General features: G+C 45.9%; 2 protein-coding genes and 1 pseudogene across 2 annotated transcripts; 1 reads left to right on the top strand and 2 right to left on the bottom strand.

Annotated features, from left to right (window-relative positions):
• The window catches only part of LOC104380307 (eukaryotic translation initiation factor 2D-like), a 777,252-nt pseudogene that overhangs the window by 746,808 nt on the left and 10,653 nt on the right, over positions 1 to 19,791 (bottom strand).
• LOC147526450 (E3 ubiquitin-protein ligase Topors-like) lies at positions 4,680 to 5,753 on the top strand. Its single transcript, XM_086629817.1, has one exon. The coding sequence runs from the start codon at positions 4,680 to 4,682 to the stop codon at positions 5,751 to 5,753; it is 1,074 nt and encodes a 357-aa protein (XP_086485943.1).
• Positions 17,335 to 18,864, bottom strand: LOC104380304 (ankyrin repeat domain-containing protein 34B-like). Its single transcript, XM_086629145.1, is given in 8 exon segments — positions 17,335 to 17,742; positions 17,744 to 17,826; positions 17,829 to 18,043; positions 18,045 to 18,269; positions 18,271 to 18,391; positions 18,394 to 18,446; positions 18,448 to 18,477; positions 18,479 to 18,864. Coding segments are annotated over 8 exon segments (1,521 nt in total).

The raw sequence follows: 19,791 nt of genomic DNA, 5'->3' as shown, positions 1-19,791 counted from the left end.
CTGTGAAAGTCCGCCATGTAGATGCTCATGTCCCTAAGAGCCGGGCTAATGAAGAGCATTTATAACAACAAGCAGGTAGATCAGGCTGCGAAAATAGAGGTGTCCCAGATAGACTTGGATTGGCAACATAAAGGCGAGTTGTTCTTAGCTCGATGGGCCCATGATGCCTCAGGCCATCAGGGCAGAGATGCCACCTATAAGTGGGCACGAGACCGAGGGGTGGATTTAACCATGGACAGTATCTCCCAGGTTATCTATGACTGTGAGACATGCGCTGCAATTAAGCAGGCTAAGCGAGTGAAACCCCTATGGTATGGTGGGCGGTGGTCAAAATACAAGTATGGGGAGGCCTGGCAGATTGATTACATCACACTGCCTCAAACCCGCCAAGGCAAGCATTATGTGCTCACCATGGTAGAAGCCACCACAGGATGGTTGGAGACCTACCCTGTGCCTCACGCTACTGCCCGTAACACCATCTTGGGTCTGGAAAAGCAAATCCTGTGGAGACATGGCACCCCTGAGAGAATCGAATCAGACAACGGGACCCATTTCAAAAATGGCCTTATAAACACCTGGGCCAGAGAACATGGTATTGAATGGATATATCATATCCCTTACCATGCACCAGCTGCTGGGAAGGTTGAACGGTGTAATGGACTGCTTAAGACTACCCTGAAGGCACTTAGTGGGGGAACCTTCAGAAATTGGGAAATGAACTTAGCGAAAGCCACCTGGATGGTCAATACCCGAGGGTCCGTCAATCGAGCTGGTCCCGCCCCAATCTGAACCCTTGCATACAGTGGATGGAGATAAAGTCCCTGTGGTGCACATGAGAGGTATGTTAGGAAAGACCGTTTGGATTAATCCCACCTCAGACAAAGGCAAACCCATCCGTGGGATTGTTTTTGCTCAAGGACCTGGTTACACTTGGTGGGTAATGCAGAAAGATGGGGAAACACGTTGTGTACCACAAGGAGACCTGATTTTAAGTGAGAACTGTATGTAAGGGGTTTTGGTTTTGGTTTGTTTTTTTTTTTTTTTTTCTTCATTCTGTATCTCTCTCTCTCTCTCTCTATATATATATGTGTATCTCTGTAGGAGGGTATTGATTTGAGTATGATGTAGATGGTAATAGAATAAGGGGTGGATTATGTCCTAGGTTATGATGTAAGATGTGCCCAAAGTATGTATTCTATCACCATCTTCATGAGCTGCTGAAACCAGGTGGGCAATGTTTCCCTTGCCTCCTCCTCCCAGACTGTCTTCTGTTAATGGGCCATCAATGCCTTGCCCATGACTGTGGATCACTCCCTCCAGGAGCCATCTCTGTTTGATGGGCAATCAAGGATCTGCGGCCAGACTCCCAGAACAACATCGGCCCCATGTGAGATGCTCCAGCGGGGGAGGAGAGGGCGGGCCTGGGGACTGCACCCGGGGGCGCGCGGGAAAGGGGCGGCGGCGGCGGTCGGGCTCGGGCAGTCACCGGGAGAGACAGACGGGCGCTTCGGGCTGCTGCTGGACTACTTGGGACAGAGCAGCCACTCGAGGAAGACCGGGCCATCTGCAGCACCGCCGGCCCTTCGGAGGGGCCCGCGCCCTTCGGCAGGATCGCTGCTTCTGTGGAGCCACGTCTGCCATTGCAGGAGGACCGCAGCCACCGCTTGATCAGACTGCTGCCAGCACCCTGACCAGCAGGGTGTCAGGTCGTATTCTGACTCTGTCAGCGGGTTTCTGTTTTTTTTTTTTTTTCTTTTGTGTACTGTTGCATTTGGGTTGTTGTTGTTGTTGTTTTCCCTTCTCTTTAATCTTCCCAGTAAAGAACTGTTATTTCTACTCCCATATCTTTGCCTGAGAGCCCTTTAATTTCAAAATTTTAGTAATTCGGAGGGAGGGGGTTTACAGTTTCCATTTCGAGGGAGGCTCCTGCCTTCCTTAGCAGACCTCTGTTTTTTTTTTTGTTTTTTTTTTTTTTTTTCAAACCGAGACACATGGTAAAAAATTTTTTCCTAATATCCAACCTGAATCTACCTCCCTCTATTTTAAAACCATTACCCCTTGTCCTATCACAACTGTCCCTCCTGAACAGCCTCTCCCCATCTTTCTTGTAGGCCCCCTTGAGGTACTGGAAGACCGCTATAAGGTCACCCCGGAGCCTTCTCTTCTCCAGGCTGAACAGCCCCAACTCTTTCAGCCTGTCCTCATAGGAAACGTGCTCCAGCCCTCTTATCATCTTCGTGGCCCTCCTCTGGACCCTCTCCAACTGGTCCATGTCCTTCTTATGTTGGGGACTCCAGAACTGGACGCAATACTCCAGGTGAGGTCTCACGAGGGCAGAGTAGAGGGGGAGAATCACCTTTCTCGACCTGCTGGCCACGCTCCTCTTGATGCAGCCCAGGACGCGGTTGGCCTTCTGGGCCGCAAGAGCACATTGCCGGCTCATATTGAGCTTCTTGTCCACCAGTACTCCCAAGTCTTTCTCCTCAGGGCTGCTCTCGATCCATTCTCCACCCAGTCTGTATTTGTGCCTGGGATTGCCACGACCCAGATGTAGGACCTTGCACTTGGCCTGGTTAAACTTCATGAGGTTGGCACGGGCCCACCTCTCCAGCCTGTCGAGGTCCCTCTGGATGGCATCCCTCCCTTCCAGCGTATCGACGGCACCACACAGCTTGGTGTCATCGGCGAACTTGCTGAGGGTGCACTCCATGCCACTGTCCACGTCACCGACAAAGATGTTGAAGAGGGCCGGGCCCAACACGGACCCCTGAGGGACGCCACTCGTGACCGGTCTCCACTTGGATATGGTCGTGCAAGTTTCATTATGATTCAGACCTGCTTCTGGGTGAAGTGACTGACAGCTACAGAAGTAAAAAGACCTCTAGAGGTCGGAGAAATATATCCAGTATGACTTAGACTTAACTCTAACAGCTAGTTTCCAAGGAGGCTGCTCTCTGTCTAACATGGGAGCTTTCCAGGAAACACTTATTGCAAGAAAAGCCAAGAGATTGAACCCAGCAAAGCGTTATCCTTTGTTACCAATTCTTTAAAAAAAAAGGGAGAGAAAATAGTAGCAACACTTAATTAATCACTCCTCTGAGGCTACAAGTTCTGGAGGGTTTTATTGGTAGGTAGAGATTATTTGCATGTGCTATGCACACTTAGTAATTAAAGTCGTTTTTCTAAACAAGAAACTGTCACTAGGTAACACCTGTGCTAGCTAATCCTACAGTAAGTACAAAGTCCAAAAAATACCCCGTTGCTAGAAAAGCAGCATAATCCTCTACAATCTTAACATGCACAAGACGGTTACATACAATACGCAGAAAGAAGTCACCCTCCGCTTCAAATCCAGATGAAAAATATCTTGGAATACAAAGAAAAGCCCAAGCAAGAAATCCAAGTGCAAGTAACTTCCTTTCCACCCAACTAGTCACAGTGTATATTTGTATATTGAAGACACTCTACAAATTCAATTGAAGGCAAATGAAAATAGTCTTGTATGTATGTATGTATGTACATGCATATCATATGTATGTACATACCATATGTATAGACATGCCATATGTATGTACGTACATACCATACATATGTATATAAGAGCTGAAGACAAATAACTCGGTTGCAGACTGGCCCATTGCCGAACATCAGAAATGGCTGCACGTGGTGGTGTCAGAAACCAGTAAAAGTGTCGGACAGCGCTGTGAGGGATGGCTGGATTTCACAGCTGGTGAAGGAGTTGTCCGAGAGATGGCCAGGATGAACAGATAAACTGGAGCACTGGAGACACATTGGGAAGAGGAGTCTTGCCAGGGGAAGAGCACCAGCATAACACTATCTGTAAAGTTATTTAAGATTCATCTTGCCTAAATAATGCTGTCCGAAATACCAAATCTGGGACCAGCTGTAGCCAAGTTGGGACCAATGGGGAAAAGTTGTTTCTTTTGGTAGGGGGCTGTGCTGGAGAAAGGGAATTCAAAGGGCACCTGATGGGTCTGAATGGCAGACACAGGCCATGGTGACTGTCATGAAACAGCAAAGCTGAGCAGAAAACACAGGTGAGGAGAGGGAGAGGAGAGTGGTGCTGCAGTAGCCCCAGATGTGTGTGCAGAGGTGGGAGTGCCGCAGGGGCAGACATGATGGAGAGTGATGATACCCGGTGGTGGACTGTGATGTCACCGAGTGATGGACTGTGACCTCACGTCCCTCACTGCTTATCTTGGGGCAACGGCAGAGCGTGGCTCAGTTTGGCTCGTGCCTGGCATCCTGGCAGACGTGCCTGCGAGGTCTGGAGTGTGGAGCGAGGCTTCTCCTGGTGCTGGGTGGCGCTCTGGGGGCTGCTGTCTGCAGCTCTCGGTGCCCATTCCAGAGACATCCCCTGTGTTTCCCCGGCTCTGCCTGGTTCAGGCAGCCGGGCACTGCAGTGTGTGCTTGCAACAGAGCAGGTGAGCTGTGCAGGGAAACGTCCCCCTGGGATGGCCATGGGGCAGGCAGTGGGGCTTGGGGACCCGGGAGGTTGTCCTTCTTGAGGGACCTGGGCATTTCCTCCGTCCCCGGGACAGCAAGTGATCATGGTGTCTCTCCCTCTTGCAGTGCACAACACCTTTTGCAGCACGACACCAGCGAGGGAGGGCGGCTCCTCATCCTCAGCTCTTCCCAACCCTCTGTTGAGCACAAACATGGCGACTGAGTCAGAGTGGATCTGTCCCATCTGCCATGATGCTCGGAAAGACGTCGCTTATGCGCTGCCCTGTGGCCACCATTTCTGCCTGGGCTGCATCCTGCGTTGGGCAAAGATGAAACCAGACTGCCCTCTCTGCAGAAGACAGATGGAGACTGTCAAGTTTTCTGTGCGGGAAGAAGACTATCTAGAGTGTGTCATCACTCTCCCTGAAGATGTGCCCGAAGAGAGCAGCCAGGCAGGAACAGCTCCTGGCCACCCGGCCGAAAACAACCCCCATCAGCCAATGGTGTCTCCTCCATCCTCTCCACACGGGAGGCTGTCTCCAGCGCAGGAGGAGGCTTCAGGGACAGATGCCGGGGCTGTTGTGGGTGGGCTCCTGCCTGAGGTCTGGGCAGAACTTTTCCAAAGACAAGAGCATCTCCTCAGTCCTGTGCTGCCTTGGCTGCGCCAGGAGCTGCAGGCAATATATGGGGCGCGGTGGTGGCAGGCAAATAGTGCAGAGAGCAGCATCTTGCACGTCCTGTGCATCTGCGGTCCAGATGAGGAACTCATGGTCCAGAGGCTGCAGGTCTACCTCGAGGAACACGCAGCACCACTGGTGCATGGTGTCATTGACATCATTGCGCACCGGTGCAGCCAGGAGGCCCAGAGGCTGCTGCGCTCCCAGGCTGCCAGGGAGGAGGATGAGAGCCGTGCGGCTGGCTCCAGCTCCAGCAGCTCCAGCTGCAGCAGCTCCCGGGTGGGGACTCCCACCCCCAACTTGGCCTCCCCCAGAAGCTCTTCAAGCACCGACGTTGAGGAGGATGATGGCATGTCCGCGGTCACCCTCAGCGGGGGTCCCGGACAACCCCCATCTGTGCCCATCGCTGCAGAGCAGGAGCAGCTCCAGGAGGAGCCGGGGGAGGTGGTGGCAGGACCCTCTGCTCAGGGCTGCAGCCGTAGACCCTCCGCTCCCGGCCAGGACAGGGACCGCTCACCTGAGGGACCCCGGCGCCCCCCAAAGCGGAGGGCCCCCGACTCCCGGGACTCTCCCCCGCCCTGCAAGAAGCCGCCCCACCAGCAGCACTAACAGGGCTCCAACTTCTGTTAATTGAAAAAAAAAAAAAAGAAATAAATTCTGGTTTCCCTGACACAGTCTCTCAGTGCTGCTTTCTCTCCCTTCTCCTGCTGCCTTTCCATGCCCCTCATGCCCCACCATTGACCAAGGGCCCCGGAGACCGGGAGCCATGTGGGCAGCACCTCCTCATGCAGGAAATCCTGCTGCAGCCACAGCTGTGGAAGAGGTTCTGAAAAAGCACCAGGGTGATGCTTACAGAGGAGTTAGGAGTGACGGATTGACCAGGCCTTCCTCAAGCCAGGGAGGAAAACTCCCATAATGCCCAACACAACTTCTGTGTAACTCAGAGGTGAAAAATGTACAGTGGGCTAATGTAGAATCAGAGGAATCAGACAACCTGAAGGTTGCTGTATGTCGCTGTTGAGATGAACACGACATACACAGGTTCAAGTAGTATTAATTTATTATATAATTAATTCCATCTAACTCTTGCAGGTTCCAGCACACTTTTATACTAACTCTAACAGTGCACGCAACATAAACAATTAGGTGATTGGTTAACTATAGCTGTTCACGCACCTTAGCCTAATCTATGATTGGTGATCACGCGCTCTGTATAATCCAAGCCAAATTCATCACATCAGACAATTAGTGCAAAAACACAGTCCAGTTTCTTATCTTACAGTTCCTCCTTATCTTACGGTTCCCTGGCTCTCCCAGCATCTGCAAGTTGTTTTCCATTTCTGCTGTTCAGGGAGTTTTCAGATCTGCAGGGGTATACAGCAATCTCTCCAAGGTCAGTTTCTTCATCTTCTGTCTTGGGATCCACAGACCAGCTGTAGTTTCCCACACCTGAAGACCAATTCGAGTTCATTTAAACAGAGGGAAATAGACGTATGCATTAATTTATAAATGACTATTGTAAACTAATGCTTCCGCAAAGTGTTGTCATGAGTCTGACAGATGGAGCCACTCATGTCACCCAAACTTGACTATTGCCGTATTTTTCAAACAAATTCAATTAGAAGTTTTCATTTCGAGATGAACGTGCAATATCGATGCTACGGAGACATTGAAATCCTGCAGAAACCCCACAGAAATGCTGTATAAACCATTCCAAATGTGTTCTGATCATAGAAGTTAAACATAACCTATCTTTTCCACCTTTTTTTTCATCTTCTCCTCCATTATTCAGCTTGTGATGTAAAGCAGCTTTAAAAGGCCCCAAACCCAACAGAAAAGCCCTTTTACCAGAATCATAGAATCATAGAATGGCATAGGATCATTAAATCTGCTCAGATTCTGTGCTCAGATACATGCTGAGCTGAGAGTATCCTCAAAAATGTTCCTGTCTTCCAGTTGAAACTATTGTCTGCTACCTAATCCTTATTCATGCTGACCCCTATAGTCTTCAAAGAATTTTTTCTTTGTCTTTTAAGAGTTCATGAAAGTCGAACATTGCTGCACGCAGGCATGTAGATCAACCTGTATATGTAAGTAAGGTGAGACATGGCATCAGTGAGAGTTTTAGCAACTATAAAGCGTTTGCATACTGCTCGACTGTGAAGGGAGCGATTTCCTTTCAACTTCATCGATGAATAGAGAAAACGCTCGATATCTTCTCTCTGTTCTTTAAAGCAAAGATGGAAAAAAGAAGAGACAACTCTTGGGTGGCTGTGTGCGGTCTCTGCGGCTTCTCGGGCACTCTCCTCGCCGCCCCGTTCCCGCCGCAGCCCCGGGCGGGCGGCCGGGCTTCCGCTGCCTCCGGAAACATTCCCCGCGGCGCTCGCCGGGAGCGGCCGCCGTCGCTGCCCTTCCCCGGGCCGCGGAGCGCCGGCAGACCTGCGGGGCCCGGTCCGGCGGGCAGAGGAGCGCACCCCGCTCCCCGGCGAGGCGACGGCGGAGGAGGCGCAGGGTGAGAGCTGCCCGGCGAGGCCCAGGCCTTCGCCCCCGCCGCCTATGCCCCCGGTCCCGCCGGGCGGCGGTGCTGAGGCGCCGTCTCCCGGGCCGCCGCCGCAGGCGCCTGCAGCGAGGCGGCGGTGGATCACTTTCTGGGGCGTCGGGGCGAGAGGCGGGGCGGCCATCAGGTGGTTTCACGCCGCGAACAGCGGGGCCCGGGCCAGGGAGGCTGCGAGAAGTACGTGCGGGCCGCTGCCGGCCGTCCCGGCCTGCGGGTAGCCGCCGCGGGGCTGGCGGGGAGGGCCGGGATGGAGCGGGCGCGGCCGTGCTGTGAGGCGCTCGCGGTTCGTCCCGCAGGCGAGGCGCATGGGGTCTGCCCGCCGCGGGACGGCCGTCTGTCCCCGCCAGCCGCCGCCGCGAAGGCCGGCCGAGGCGTCTGGTGGCTCCGTGCACTCGGGCAGAGCTTGTGTGGAGCGTTGCCGGGTTTACGTGTTGGCGCTTCAGAGCGCAGAAGCTTCAGCTGATGGTGGAACCGGTTCCTTTGCTGCCGTCGCACGGGGTTAGACGGCAGCTCCCTGGGACGCCCGCCTGGGCAGCAGTGGTCAAGGTGTCGCTGTGCTTTCCTGCTGCATCTCGTGGCAGGTCGCCCTTGCCAGTGCGCTGAGACTTGTGCTCGTGGATCCGCTTGGGAGCACAGGAAATGGGAAGGACCTGACTGAAAGTCCTCCCTCCCTACCTCCCTCCCTCCCTAAATCGTCGCGGCTTCTTGGCCAAACGTATCGACAAAACCCAGTTTTCACGTGTGTATAGATTTCTGAAGAGTCTAGTGGAAAAAGTGCCACAGAAATGCATTGCTGTTACTTCTCACACAGCAACTTGTACTGGGGGGTCTTTGTGGAGTAAGTGTGCATGGTCCAGTGTAGAAGGACGTGCCATGTGTTACTCTGGAGCAGACACTGGAACTATTGGATTGGCTTCTGTTAGAGCACTCATTTTTTTACATCAACAGGTGATGTTCACATGATAGAAGCAGATGTTCTTCTCCATGGTGGCAAGGGAGGGAATGGAGACCCTGCCCACCTGAAACAGACAGCGACAACACATTGGAAGAATGCCTAAAAGAGATTGTCAGCACAAACAAAGGCATCAAGCTGAATTTTAAGAGGTATCTGGAGACACAAAGATTTGTATATTGCTTGCGTTCTGACTAACTAATAATTGTACAGGTAGCGTGAACTCTCTGTTGGCGACAATAGACCAAACTGTTTCTTATTGTGCACTTTAGTGTGATGCACTCCTTCCTGAACAGAGAATGCATGGAAACTTAGTGAGCGCTACTAAAGGCACTGCTAGAATAAAAGCTTTCAAAGTGTTTCGAACAACAAATAATGATTTCAGAGTCATTTACTGAGTTGCTATTGAGCAAAGTTTTCCCATTGAGGAAACTGGAACAGTAGTGCCTGTCAGGGAAGCTCCTGTTGGTTTTCTGCTTGTGCAAAGGAACTGGGAAAGACAACCGTCTGACTGGGAAGTCAGACAGTAGCCGCCAGGATGAGCCCCCTGGATCTCTCTGCCTGGCAGCACACAGGTGTCTCCTGCCATCATCCAGCTTTCTTGGTGTCCTTCTCTACCAGGGAGGGGGGATGAAAGCGTCAAGGTTTTTCAAGGAGCTTCTGAAAAGCTTGCTGAAAAGCCAGCTTCTGTACCAGCTCTGCTGATATTCATCCTAATTCAGAAACATCATCCCGTACCAGCACAAATATCTTTCTTTTCACAAAGTGTTGTTTTTTTTTCCCCAAAGGAGAGGAATTCTGTTTCCCGATCAACTCCAGTACTAATGATCTGTTGAGGATGTCTCAATTCAAGAATTAGGTGTACTCGTTTGAATGTCTGACCTCCTCCTGCAGGTGATGTGGTGGTAGATGTCTTCGACATGGTTTGCAATACAGAAAAGTTGTCTTGCTTTCTGTGTGGTGAGATGCTTGTATATTGAAGTAAATTCAGTTTCTTTGGGCTGACTTCATTAAATTTTCAGAGGTTTGTGTAGAATTTTAACCCTTAGCTGTTCCATCGTCTTTAATGGAAAATACACCTGAAAACCTGATGAGATTGCCTTGCAAAGTTTGAAATGGGATTCAAAGTGGGCTGTGATTTCCAGGTCCACACCTCTGCAACTCCTGACTTCAGCTGTGTTGGAATTTGCGCGTACGATGTCTGTTTTGGCAGGAGACAGAGAATCCACCTCCACATTAAATGAAAGAGCTTCATCAGCACCTAAGTACGCTAGAGAAATGCAATAAAATTACTAGATGGTTGTAAAATGGGATTTGTACCTGTTGTTCTGTGTAGTGCAATCACAGTTTTCCTGTGAAAGTTCATGAAAGTGCAGAAAACTGTGACCAGGCTTAGTCTTTCTGTTGTTACGGAATGTGTAAACATCTGCCCGGACAGAGAAGGGAAAGGACAAGAGAAGTAGACGTTTGTGGGTGTTGGTTTGTCGTGGGTTTTTTCTTCATTTTAATTATTGTTTAAATTAATGTAAAAACAACCACCTCTTATTTTTCCATAAGGAATCTCCAGCCAAGTGCAGTGATTTAAAAAAGCTTTTAAAGTTACCTGGCATTAGGAAAGTCCAATTGTGTAAAAGCATTTGAAGAATACAAGCACCCAGCAGAGATATGGTCAAATGAGTGACACAGGTGATGAGCAATACTTCTTCGGGTGCCGTTGCTGAAGTTTTGAAGATGATTTCAGCAGCGCTTAAAAAGCAGTATTTTATCTGTCTCTACTTTGTCAACCTGATTGGCCACATAATCCCATTTCCTGCTGGAAATGAAAGTATTACAGGAATGAAAGTCTACAGAAGTGAAAGTATTCTGCAAAAGGACTTCAGAGTCCCACTTCAAAAATGCCAGTCGTTCAAGATGGAGTCTGCCATAGGTCTGACTTTTCCAAATGCTGTACAATAAAAACAGTGCTGCTGATCAGAGCTGCTATTACTTCCGATGTCTTTTTACTGCCAGTTACTGTAATTATCAACCTTTTAGTAGCACGGTAGAAGAAAATACTCTCTCCATACTGCAGGTACTCCAGCTCGCGCTGGGGCATTAAGGTCTGTGTTCGCTTACAGCGGAGCAGTGACTTCTGGCAGATCAGTGCAACAAGCAGCTGGGGATAACATCTTAGCCTGCCACAGCAGAGCTTATTCATTAAACCCCATAATAAAGAAGCATTATTTTTGATAGTACTTCCAGTAAAATTCAAAGTGTTGTACTCTATCATCTTCTGAATTGTGAACATCTGAATTTTCAGGGCAATCGTATGTTGCTTTTTAAAATCTTTATACTTTGGCTTGGTTGCCTTGAGTTTTTCAGTGACCTTTCTGTCATTTTAGCTGGTGCTTTCACTGCCTAATTGTGATTCCTCTCATTGCTGTAGCAGAAAAAAATTACGTGTGCAAATTCGTGATCTTGGTGGGGATCTGTCCAAGCAGATTTAAGATGTATTTTAGAACTGTCGTTTTAAAATGTATGTACAGGTCAAGTTTATACTTGAAAACAGACTAGGTTTTGAGAGAGAAGACTGTAACTCGTGCCATCTGTGGCAGCTCGTGAAAGTGTTCAAATTTGCTAGCTGATGCCCTCAGGGGAAAAATACCAGAATTAATTACAGCTCATCAGCATGCATCTGCATTTCAGAAATTTGGGAATAAACAGGACTGCATGCAATTCTAAAAAAAGATCTTCACTATTCAGTTTAAGATCTTAGCATGTTTTTTAAATGGCTGGACAGAATTCACTTGTTTCCTGCTTGGGACAAAAGCCCTGAATTAACATTAGATCTACAGTGTGGTGCTAGCACAGGAGGTGCCATCTTGATGGTTCAATTTAAAATAGTGGGTTTGACTTCATGTTGACAGCAGAGTCCTCCGGTGCTTCCTTAATTGTTGAGCTGTTAATACCTTGGCTTCCTGAATCTCAGTTTAGATGAGCAGTATGCCTGAGGAAAGCCCTGCTTTCAGCTGGAGGTTGGACGAGACCTCCAGAGGTTCCTTTCAGACAAGACTTTTTTCATGACTTAATGATGCGTTTCACCTGCTACGTAGTAAATACTGCCATAGATGATTAATACAGATGCAAAAGTTTTCAGTATTTCTTCTGTAATTCCTGTACTTTGGTTATTACAAACTGACTTTCATCTTTGTTGAACTTTAACAGATAACTCGCAAGGAATTTGTTTAAGTAAAGAATTTGTACAACGTAACTGAACTGCTCCCATCACAAGAGTGCCTCAGTCCCTTAGCAAAGTCCTTGGGTACTGTTGCCCGTTCCATACCAGTAAAAAGAAGCAGGCTTATGTTGCAGTTGTGTCAAATGCTAAAGCCGAGGACATTCCAATGGGGTGTCCACTTGCTTTCAACCAGCTACACTCATCATCGGCCAACAAGATGCCTGTCTCAGATGACACGTATCCTTTGAAGACCAGGAATTATATGTATATTTTATATATTTGTAAACTATTATATTATGTATTCTATATTAAAAAAAAAGTTAACTTGTGTAAAGGAGTAAAAGACCTATTGTCTTTAAAAGGATTAGTAGCTAGGTATTTTATCCAAACAATTAGTCATAAAAATTGGAATTTTATCCCTTTCACTCTGAAACAAACTACCCCTGAGTTTTCTTAAGATGTATCCTTATCAAACCTGATCTCCTTGAAGGTATCACAGAGCTGGTAGTACTTTAATGTGAAAATGTGTGGCTGGGAAATTGGGAAATGCTGGGAAACATTTTGCAACAGGCATTCTTCCCTCTAATTGTGGATTTCAACATTCATAGAAAAACCAAAAAGGTTGTCCCTTTTGTTAATACAGTGTGAAAGCTTTTAGCAGGATCATAGAATCACAGAATGGTTAGGGTTGGAAGGGACCTTCAAGATCATCTAGTTCCAACCCCCCTGCCATGGGCAGGGGCACCCTCCACTATACCAGGTTGCTCAAAGCCTCATCCAGCCTGGCCGTGAACACTTCCAGGAATGAGGCATCAACAACTGCTCTGGGCAACGTCTTCCAATGCCTCATCACCCTCAGAGGGAAGAATTTCTGTCTTAGATCTAATAGAAACCTGCCCTCTTTCAGTTTAAATCCCTTTCCCCTTGTCCTGTCACTACACGCCCTCGTAAAAAGTCCCTCTCCAGCTTTCCCGAAGGTCCCTTGAGCTGCTGGAAGGCTGCTAGAAGGTCTCCCCGGAGCCTTCTCTTCTCCAGGCTGAACAGCCCCAACTGTCTCAGCCTGGCTTCCTAGGAGAGGTGTTGCAGCCCTTGGATCATTTTTGTGGCCCAAGGGATGGTTATTTGTGGCTAATGTTAGCCTTTGTATAACAAGCCGTACTCTTCTTACACGAACAAAGTAACCAACTAATAGAATATGGTTCACTGATGTAAGAATCCATTTATTTATAAATACCCAATTTTAGTTGGAAAATTAATTAGTTGTGCTGCATTACAGACGCAGAAAGATTAAGGTCTTATTAAGGATCAATGAGAGGAAAAAAAAGAGAAATTTAATGATTGTTTTAGTTTACTGTTTTTCTTGTGTAGCTGCATCAGGTTATGGCAATATTCTTTTGGAAGTGTTGCATAATTGTAAAAGACAAAAATCAAAAGAAAGCAACTCTAAATGCCTTTCTCCTTAAAGCAAAAGCAAGAAGTGCAGGGAAGGGTGTCTTGAAAACTGGACCTGGCACACCATGCCTTAAACACAGCCTTGAAAACTGCTTTTTTTACGGCGTTTTTGTGTAGTGACTTGCTGTTGTTAAATTTCTTAAACCAAAATATGAAGTTTTTTAGAGGACCACTGTTTTTTGAGGCCATCACTATTTGTCTAGAATTTACTTCACTGTAGCATTTCACAGCATTTTGCAGAGAAAGTGAAAACCAAAAGTGAAAAATGTTTCTCACCTTTCGAAACACTTAGTTTCAAATCAATAATCTTATAGGTAGCGTTTTTTACTGAAAGCTGTAACTTATGTTGACAGGAGTGCTCGCTCACAGAAATGTCACTTCCATTTCATATCATTTAAATGTTTACGGACTTTAGGCCATTAATCCTTCTGTAAGGTAGAGTGGACGAGCTTCACTGATCTTTCGCTGTAACGTGAGAACTAGTCCAGATGGTTCTAGATGGGAAGCCACAGCTCTTAAAACTAGCAAGGAAGATGTTTCAGCTTGTGGTGTTTTCTTTATGAAGATGCATAAAGAACACCTGAAAGGTATTTTGTTGTTTTTAACTTCAATGTTTTGGGAGAATTTCACATTAGAAATTCAGGTCTTGCTTCCCGTTCTTTGCTTAAAAGACAGTATGGGTGACTAGAGAATGACGAGGTTTAAGACTTCAAAGGGCATGTCCACTGAAGTGGAACGGCAGTAAACTAATGGTAGACTGAAAGAGCTTCTCTCACACAATACTTTGTACAAATTTAGCTATGCTGGGTTAAATCTAAACTGTTCCAGTTTTCCTGAGAAACACTTAGGAGCGAGTACTGTTGGTCGTGACTCAGCGTGTCCTAAGTGGTGAATAAAAAGATGTGTCTATTTTCATATTCCCTGAATGGGGAAACAATAGCTTTTATTTATGCATCATGACAACATCAAGAGAACAAAACTGCGTTGTTTTTCCTTTGAAGGTCACTTGTAACATTGATGTAACAACAAACATTGATGTTAACCTTTCGCATTACTTCTGCATCAAAAGTAAGCACAAAATACTGACAACACTACAGCAGAACTTCACTTCTCAAGACATTTGCCATTTTCCTCCACTGTCTGAGCATTTTGTAAAAAAATGACTGTTTCAGTTGAGGGAGCTGTAATCCCATATAGGTAATTAATTTTAAAATCAGTACAGCAGAAATCGGGCTTTACACCTTCAGCAAAGATACCAGTTAGAACACCTGAGCTGTTAGTTGATGTTTTCTAAAAAAGAACTTGTATTTTTTTGAAGATGTATTTTTAACTTCAAATACTTAACTTCCTTGTGAGAGGAACAGACTAGAAAATTGTCATTTCCATTTGTAATGTGAAAACATTTGAAAAGTATATTGTGCCTGTGTGTGGTGTTTGTAGAGACCAATTTGTATCCAGTTAAAAATTTAATATTGACGTATATTGTTCCACATAATTTCTCTGCCATAAAAAGATTTCCATGTAATTCTTGTTTCTACCTGGTATATGCAGATGCTGATCCAGTAACACCTCCTGAAGTAAGAGACAGAACCGGAAAGAAACCAAATATTCCATCACCTTCACCATGTTTCCACCAGTACTTAATAGCTCTTAAAATGTACGTAACTTTGGGAACTTTCTCATTTTTGAATGCTTAATGTACCAACTCAGGTGTTGGGTTTTTTGTTTGTTTTTTTAACATAGTGAACACTTCTTTGTTTACGTGCAGAGACTAGGCTTTGCCAGCCAAACCATAAAAGATCAAGAGTCCTTCTATGGCTGAATAGTCCACCTCTAATTGAAAAAACCAGTATTTTTGTGACTGGTACTCATGGCTTTTGAGGGGTGAGAAACTAAACAAGTATGACAACCATGTCCATCAAGTCAAACGTGACAGCGTAGTGCAGCTCACTGTAGGCCTTCCCAGCTGTCACCAGAGTGCTACACATCCCAAGTTAGCAGAGCTGTGATGGGAGGAGGGCAAAGGACATTCCAGCTTTCAAGACCCATGTTTTGTGGGGAAAAATTAATTTTGATAATTCCGTTACAGATTTGCGTCTTTGCTTATTCTCACTACTTTTGAGAGCTTGGCCAGAGAATCAACAGTAAGGTCATCTGCCTTCTAGCAGTTGTCACCAGAGACTAGAGAGATTTTGTTGCAAAATGGATTTGAAGATTTAAATTTGTAGTTTCAGATCAGCACTTGACATACAGGTTGTGTAGAGACATAAACCATACTCCTTTACTTTCCAGATGTAAATGGTTCCCTTCTTCAAAATACACATATCGAAACTTTTGGACATTTTTATATCTTTAGATAAAAAGGTATTTACAGAGACTGTATGTTTATCATCCACTTGAATTTGTCTTATACTAAGGACAAAGCTAAATAACATTACAGTTATGTGTTAGACAATATCAGACTGTGAGAATTTTTACCAAGGCTGCAATAAGGCAGATAATACCCTCTGTGTATTTTCAGAAAAAAACAAGTATCTCATTTCAGTGTACAGAAATTCCCATTATACAGACACAACTTCAATACAATTAATCTCTGTAAATTATGACAAAACAGAACACATTAAATATTTCTCAGTCTTTAGAAGATGAGCTATAAAAATGCTGAACATAATATCCAAAATCAAGCATCTGTGGAATATGCACAAAGACAAAGAAGATGTTTGGAATCGCAGAACACTAAATGGGAAGGAAAACCAGATTTTCCATAGAGAGTCGTAAAAATATGTAACAGCTTGGAGGCAAAGGCATGTTTCTCATCTGTGAGAAATTCAGCCCTCTGCTTCAGATTAGGCAAAATGAGGACTTCCATCTCCCCAGTGAGCATTGTAGCTGTCAGATTTTTTTTTTTAGGTCTGTCCAAGCAGGAGGACAGAGCTCTTCCTCACTCCAAGCATGTGTGTGAAGTGTCCTTGCTGATCAAAACAACATCTGGATGTGTCCCAGCATCTGTATCGTGTCTTGACAAGAAATCCAGGCCTGTGACTGGGCAGAAAGAAGAGCTCCAGAATGATCTAGAGATGTGGTTTTTTGAGAGTTTGGAACTACAGAAAGTAATGGACTCTAGTTTAGATACAGCCTCTGCCTCCTCCCACACTTCCTCTTTGTAAATGAGCAGATTCCAGCAGCTGAATAGCTTTAGAAGCCCAAGTTGATTGACATGCCTAATTGACAGCGTGAACAAGGTTTGGTCATTTTTGGTCATTTTACATGAGATTTTTCAGGACTTCTTGCTGGCTATGCTGGCTTCTTGGCTTTCCCATGCATCATAGGCCAAACTGGAGATCTCCAGTGCTCTGCGTAGCAGACTGACTTCCAGTGGGCAGCCAGGTGCCTAAAGCAGGCTCCCAGTCTTTAGCTAGGCTTTCCTGGGCGTAGCTGTGCATGCAACACAGTTCTGCAACGTTAATTTTATTTAGTCTGTGTGTTGTCTGTTTGTGTGCAGTAAAGCCACTGAAGCTAGGAGACACTGCCTAGGTACACTTGCCACTGCCCGCCCGTTGTGCATTGGTTGTGCCTGGGATTTCTGGATATTGCACAGCCTGGACCAAGACAGTCTGGTGCACAGCACCACAGTCAAATGTTTCAAGTTCCCCAATTCCACGTGTTCCACCTTTCCAGGTGGAGAAAGACTACACATTTGGAGAAACCCTGGAGGGACAGTATTTCCAGCCTAAAATGAAAACTGCAGTGCCTAAGACCCTTTGTGGGTTCCGCCTGTCACAGGGAAGATTTCAGTGCTGAAGTGGAAAACATTATGAAAACAGTGTAATAAACATTCCTCCGTTGCAGACAGCAGCGTCATTAGTTAAGTGTATTTTTTCCAACTGACTCACTCCAAGGCAGAGAGTCTTTCATCACAGGCCAGCTGTCTTTTATGATATGCATCATTACAATCAGGTAGTGCAGTGAGTATGTACATATCATAGAGATTTTGTAACCCTTTAATCCACGATTAAAAGTTCACTAATTGTTTAATCTGCACCGTCTGTAATGACTGCCTCCTCAGTAGCATTTTCATATTTTTGGTTTCTCTAGGGAAAGCAGGTGCTGCTGGTGTTGAGTGCTTTTGTCCACAAGAAATCATCCCAGAAACCCTGTTTATGAAAGCAATATCTGGAATTGGGGGGTGAGGATTCACATTAAGTGGTGGAAGAAAACCTGGTCTCATCTGAGCAATGTGATCCAACAAGAAGGCTCCCGAAACCTGTCTTTCTAGAAAAGCTTGATTTCTCCTGCTCAGAATAACAGCAGGCATGTTCTCCAGGACTTCTCTAGAACTTGATAACAAAAAGTGAGATGGAGAAAGAATCTTTTTCTTTCCTATTGCTGACTTACTGTCTTCTGCAGCAGCAGGACTCAAGACTAGTAGTTAACTGAGAATCGGAGCTATAGTGATTTGCTCCTCAATTTCTTTTCTGGATAATACTGCTGAGGTTTGAAATAAAATTTGTCCCAAACTGGAATCCTTATCCATAGGAATGCCACTGGAGTTATGTTTATCTTCATGATAAGGAGTCTGAGAGTTTATCTCATCGTATGATAATTTCCTTGATCCGATCTGATCAAAGGTTTTCAATAAATGAACAGTGTCTTTTATGTCAATACTTTGGTGTCTGGTGATAAACCTCTTTGATAAGGCAAGGCTATTGATTTTAAAAGAGCTCTTCTTCTGGAGTGATATCCTGAAGTTCTTGTAAAGAGGCAGTTTTATTCTGGTGAAACAGTGACAGAGAGCTCTTTATCCAAGGCTCGGACTGTAGCAGATGCACTTGTGCCGGCTCGGACCCTACTTTTGTTGAGCTGGATTTTATCCTCAGTGAAACCATTTGAGAGGAGTTGTCCACATTTCTTGGATGATCCAGCTCTTTAAAGCTGGAGTGCTTTTTCAGTTTCATTTGGATGTGAAAGTGGGGATTGAGATGTTTTCAGTTCCGTTTCCGATGGGGAAGTGCAAGCAGTTGGGGAACATTCCTCGAGGTCTCCAGGAGGCACATTTAAGTACTGCTTCTTTTCTGCTTTCCCAAGGGGTGCTTGTCCATTGTGGGGATGATGACTTCTTTCCCTCACCCTGCAAGCACTAAGAAGAGCTTTCAGCGTCTCTGTCTTCAGAGTTTATTGCATGCACAAGTGCAGAGCAACTGGAGTGATCTTGCAGGCTTGGGTCAGCTCCACTTTTCAGGAGCAGAGATACCACTTCAGGGCCTGCTTTTTTCAGTCAAGCGTGCATCAAAACTGTCTTTCCAGATTTGTCCTGTATGTTCAGGACAGCCTTGTTTTCTAGTAGGTATTTAACCGTCTTTGCTTTGCCAACGCTCTGGGAGTCCATATGTTTTGTCCTACAGGCAATCATTAAAGGGGTTTCACCTCTGTCATTGCTCTCGTTGATATGGGCACCACCCTCTAGTAACAGCCTGGTGAGGCGAAGGCAGCTTTGATAGACAGCTCTTATCAGAGAATTCCCCTCCGCTGGCAGCTCCACCATTTTGGTCTTCACATTTGTCTCACTTACACCTTCCTAGTGGCTGGAAAGAACAACTGGTTTTCAGAGAAAGCAAAGAGTCCCACCCTAAAAAAAGAAAGAAAGAAGATCATTTATCTGTATGAATTGCTCTTGTAAATACCCCAGTACTTTGTGAAAAGAGTACGAAGGGAAGGGGACACGCACACACACACATATTCCCACCTGCTAGGCTTCAAGAAATACATTAAAAATAATATTTGGTTATAATTCTAACATTAATTGATGCTTAAAGTATGGCTGAAACTTTTTTTTCTGTCTTCCTGGACTGCTTCCCCTTTTATCACATTCTGCCAAATAAGCTGAAAAAAAAAGTGTAGTTCTGCACACTCTAATGGCTTTACACTGATGACACCCAAGTGAATGTGCTACAGTTGTTCCACTTCCTCATTTGCAGCTGTGCAAGAAACAAGAACTGAATGAATTGTATAGCACTAATTTGATTTGACTGAATTCTTTTCAATCAAATGGTCTTTCTTGTAGGCTATGATTGGACGATGGTGAAAGAAATGGCTCAGATATGCAAGATACTTTCCCAGCCTGTAACTTTCCCTGGAAGAGCAACATTAGTACGACAGTCGATATCTGAGCTGTGTTGGTTTCCAGCCTAGTTTCCAGGAGCTCCGTGATCTTGCCAGGCACGGAGGTGAGACTGACTGGCCTGTAGTTCTGTGGCTCTACCTTTTTTCCCTTTTAAAAAATGTTTCCACATTTCCAGTCGATGGGAACAGCACTGGACTGCCACGACTTCTCAAATATGACAGATAGTGGCTTAGCGACTTCATCTGCCAGTTCTCTCAGGACCTGCAGATCAGAGTGTCATGTTACGACACAAGGTCAGGTCAACAGAGGTCAGGGAGTAGTTTGACCAGTCTACCAGCTTCCCAAGAA

This window comes from Tauraco erythrolophus, chromosome Z (genome assembly GCF_009769465.1).
Source record: "Tauraco erythrolophus isolate bTauEry1 chromosome Z, bTauEry1.pri, whole genome shotgun sequence".
Lineage (NCBI taxonomy): Eukaryota > Metazoa > Chordata > Aves > Musophagiformes > Musophagidae > Tauraco > Tauraco erythrolophus.
The sequence above is the reverse complement of the archived record's forward strand: the minus strand, read 5'-3'. Positions and strand labels throughout refer to the sequence as shown.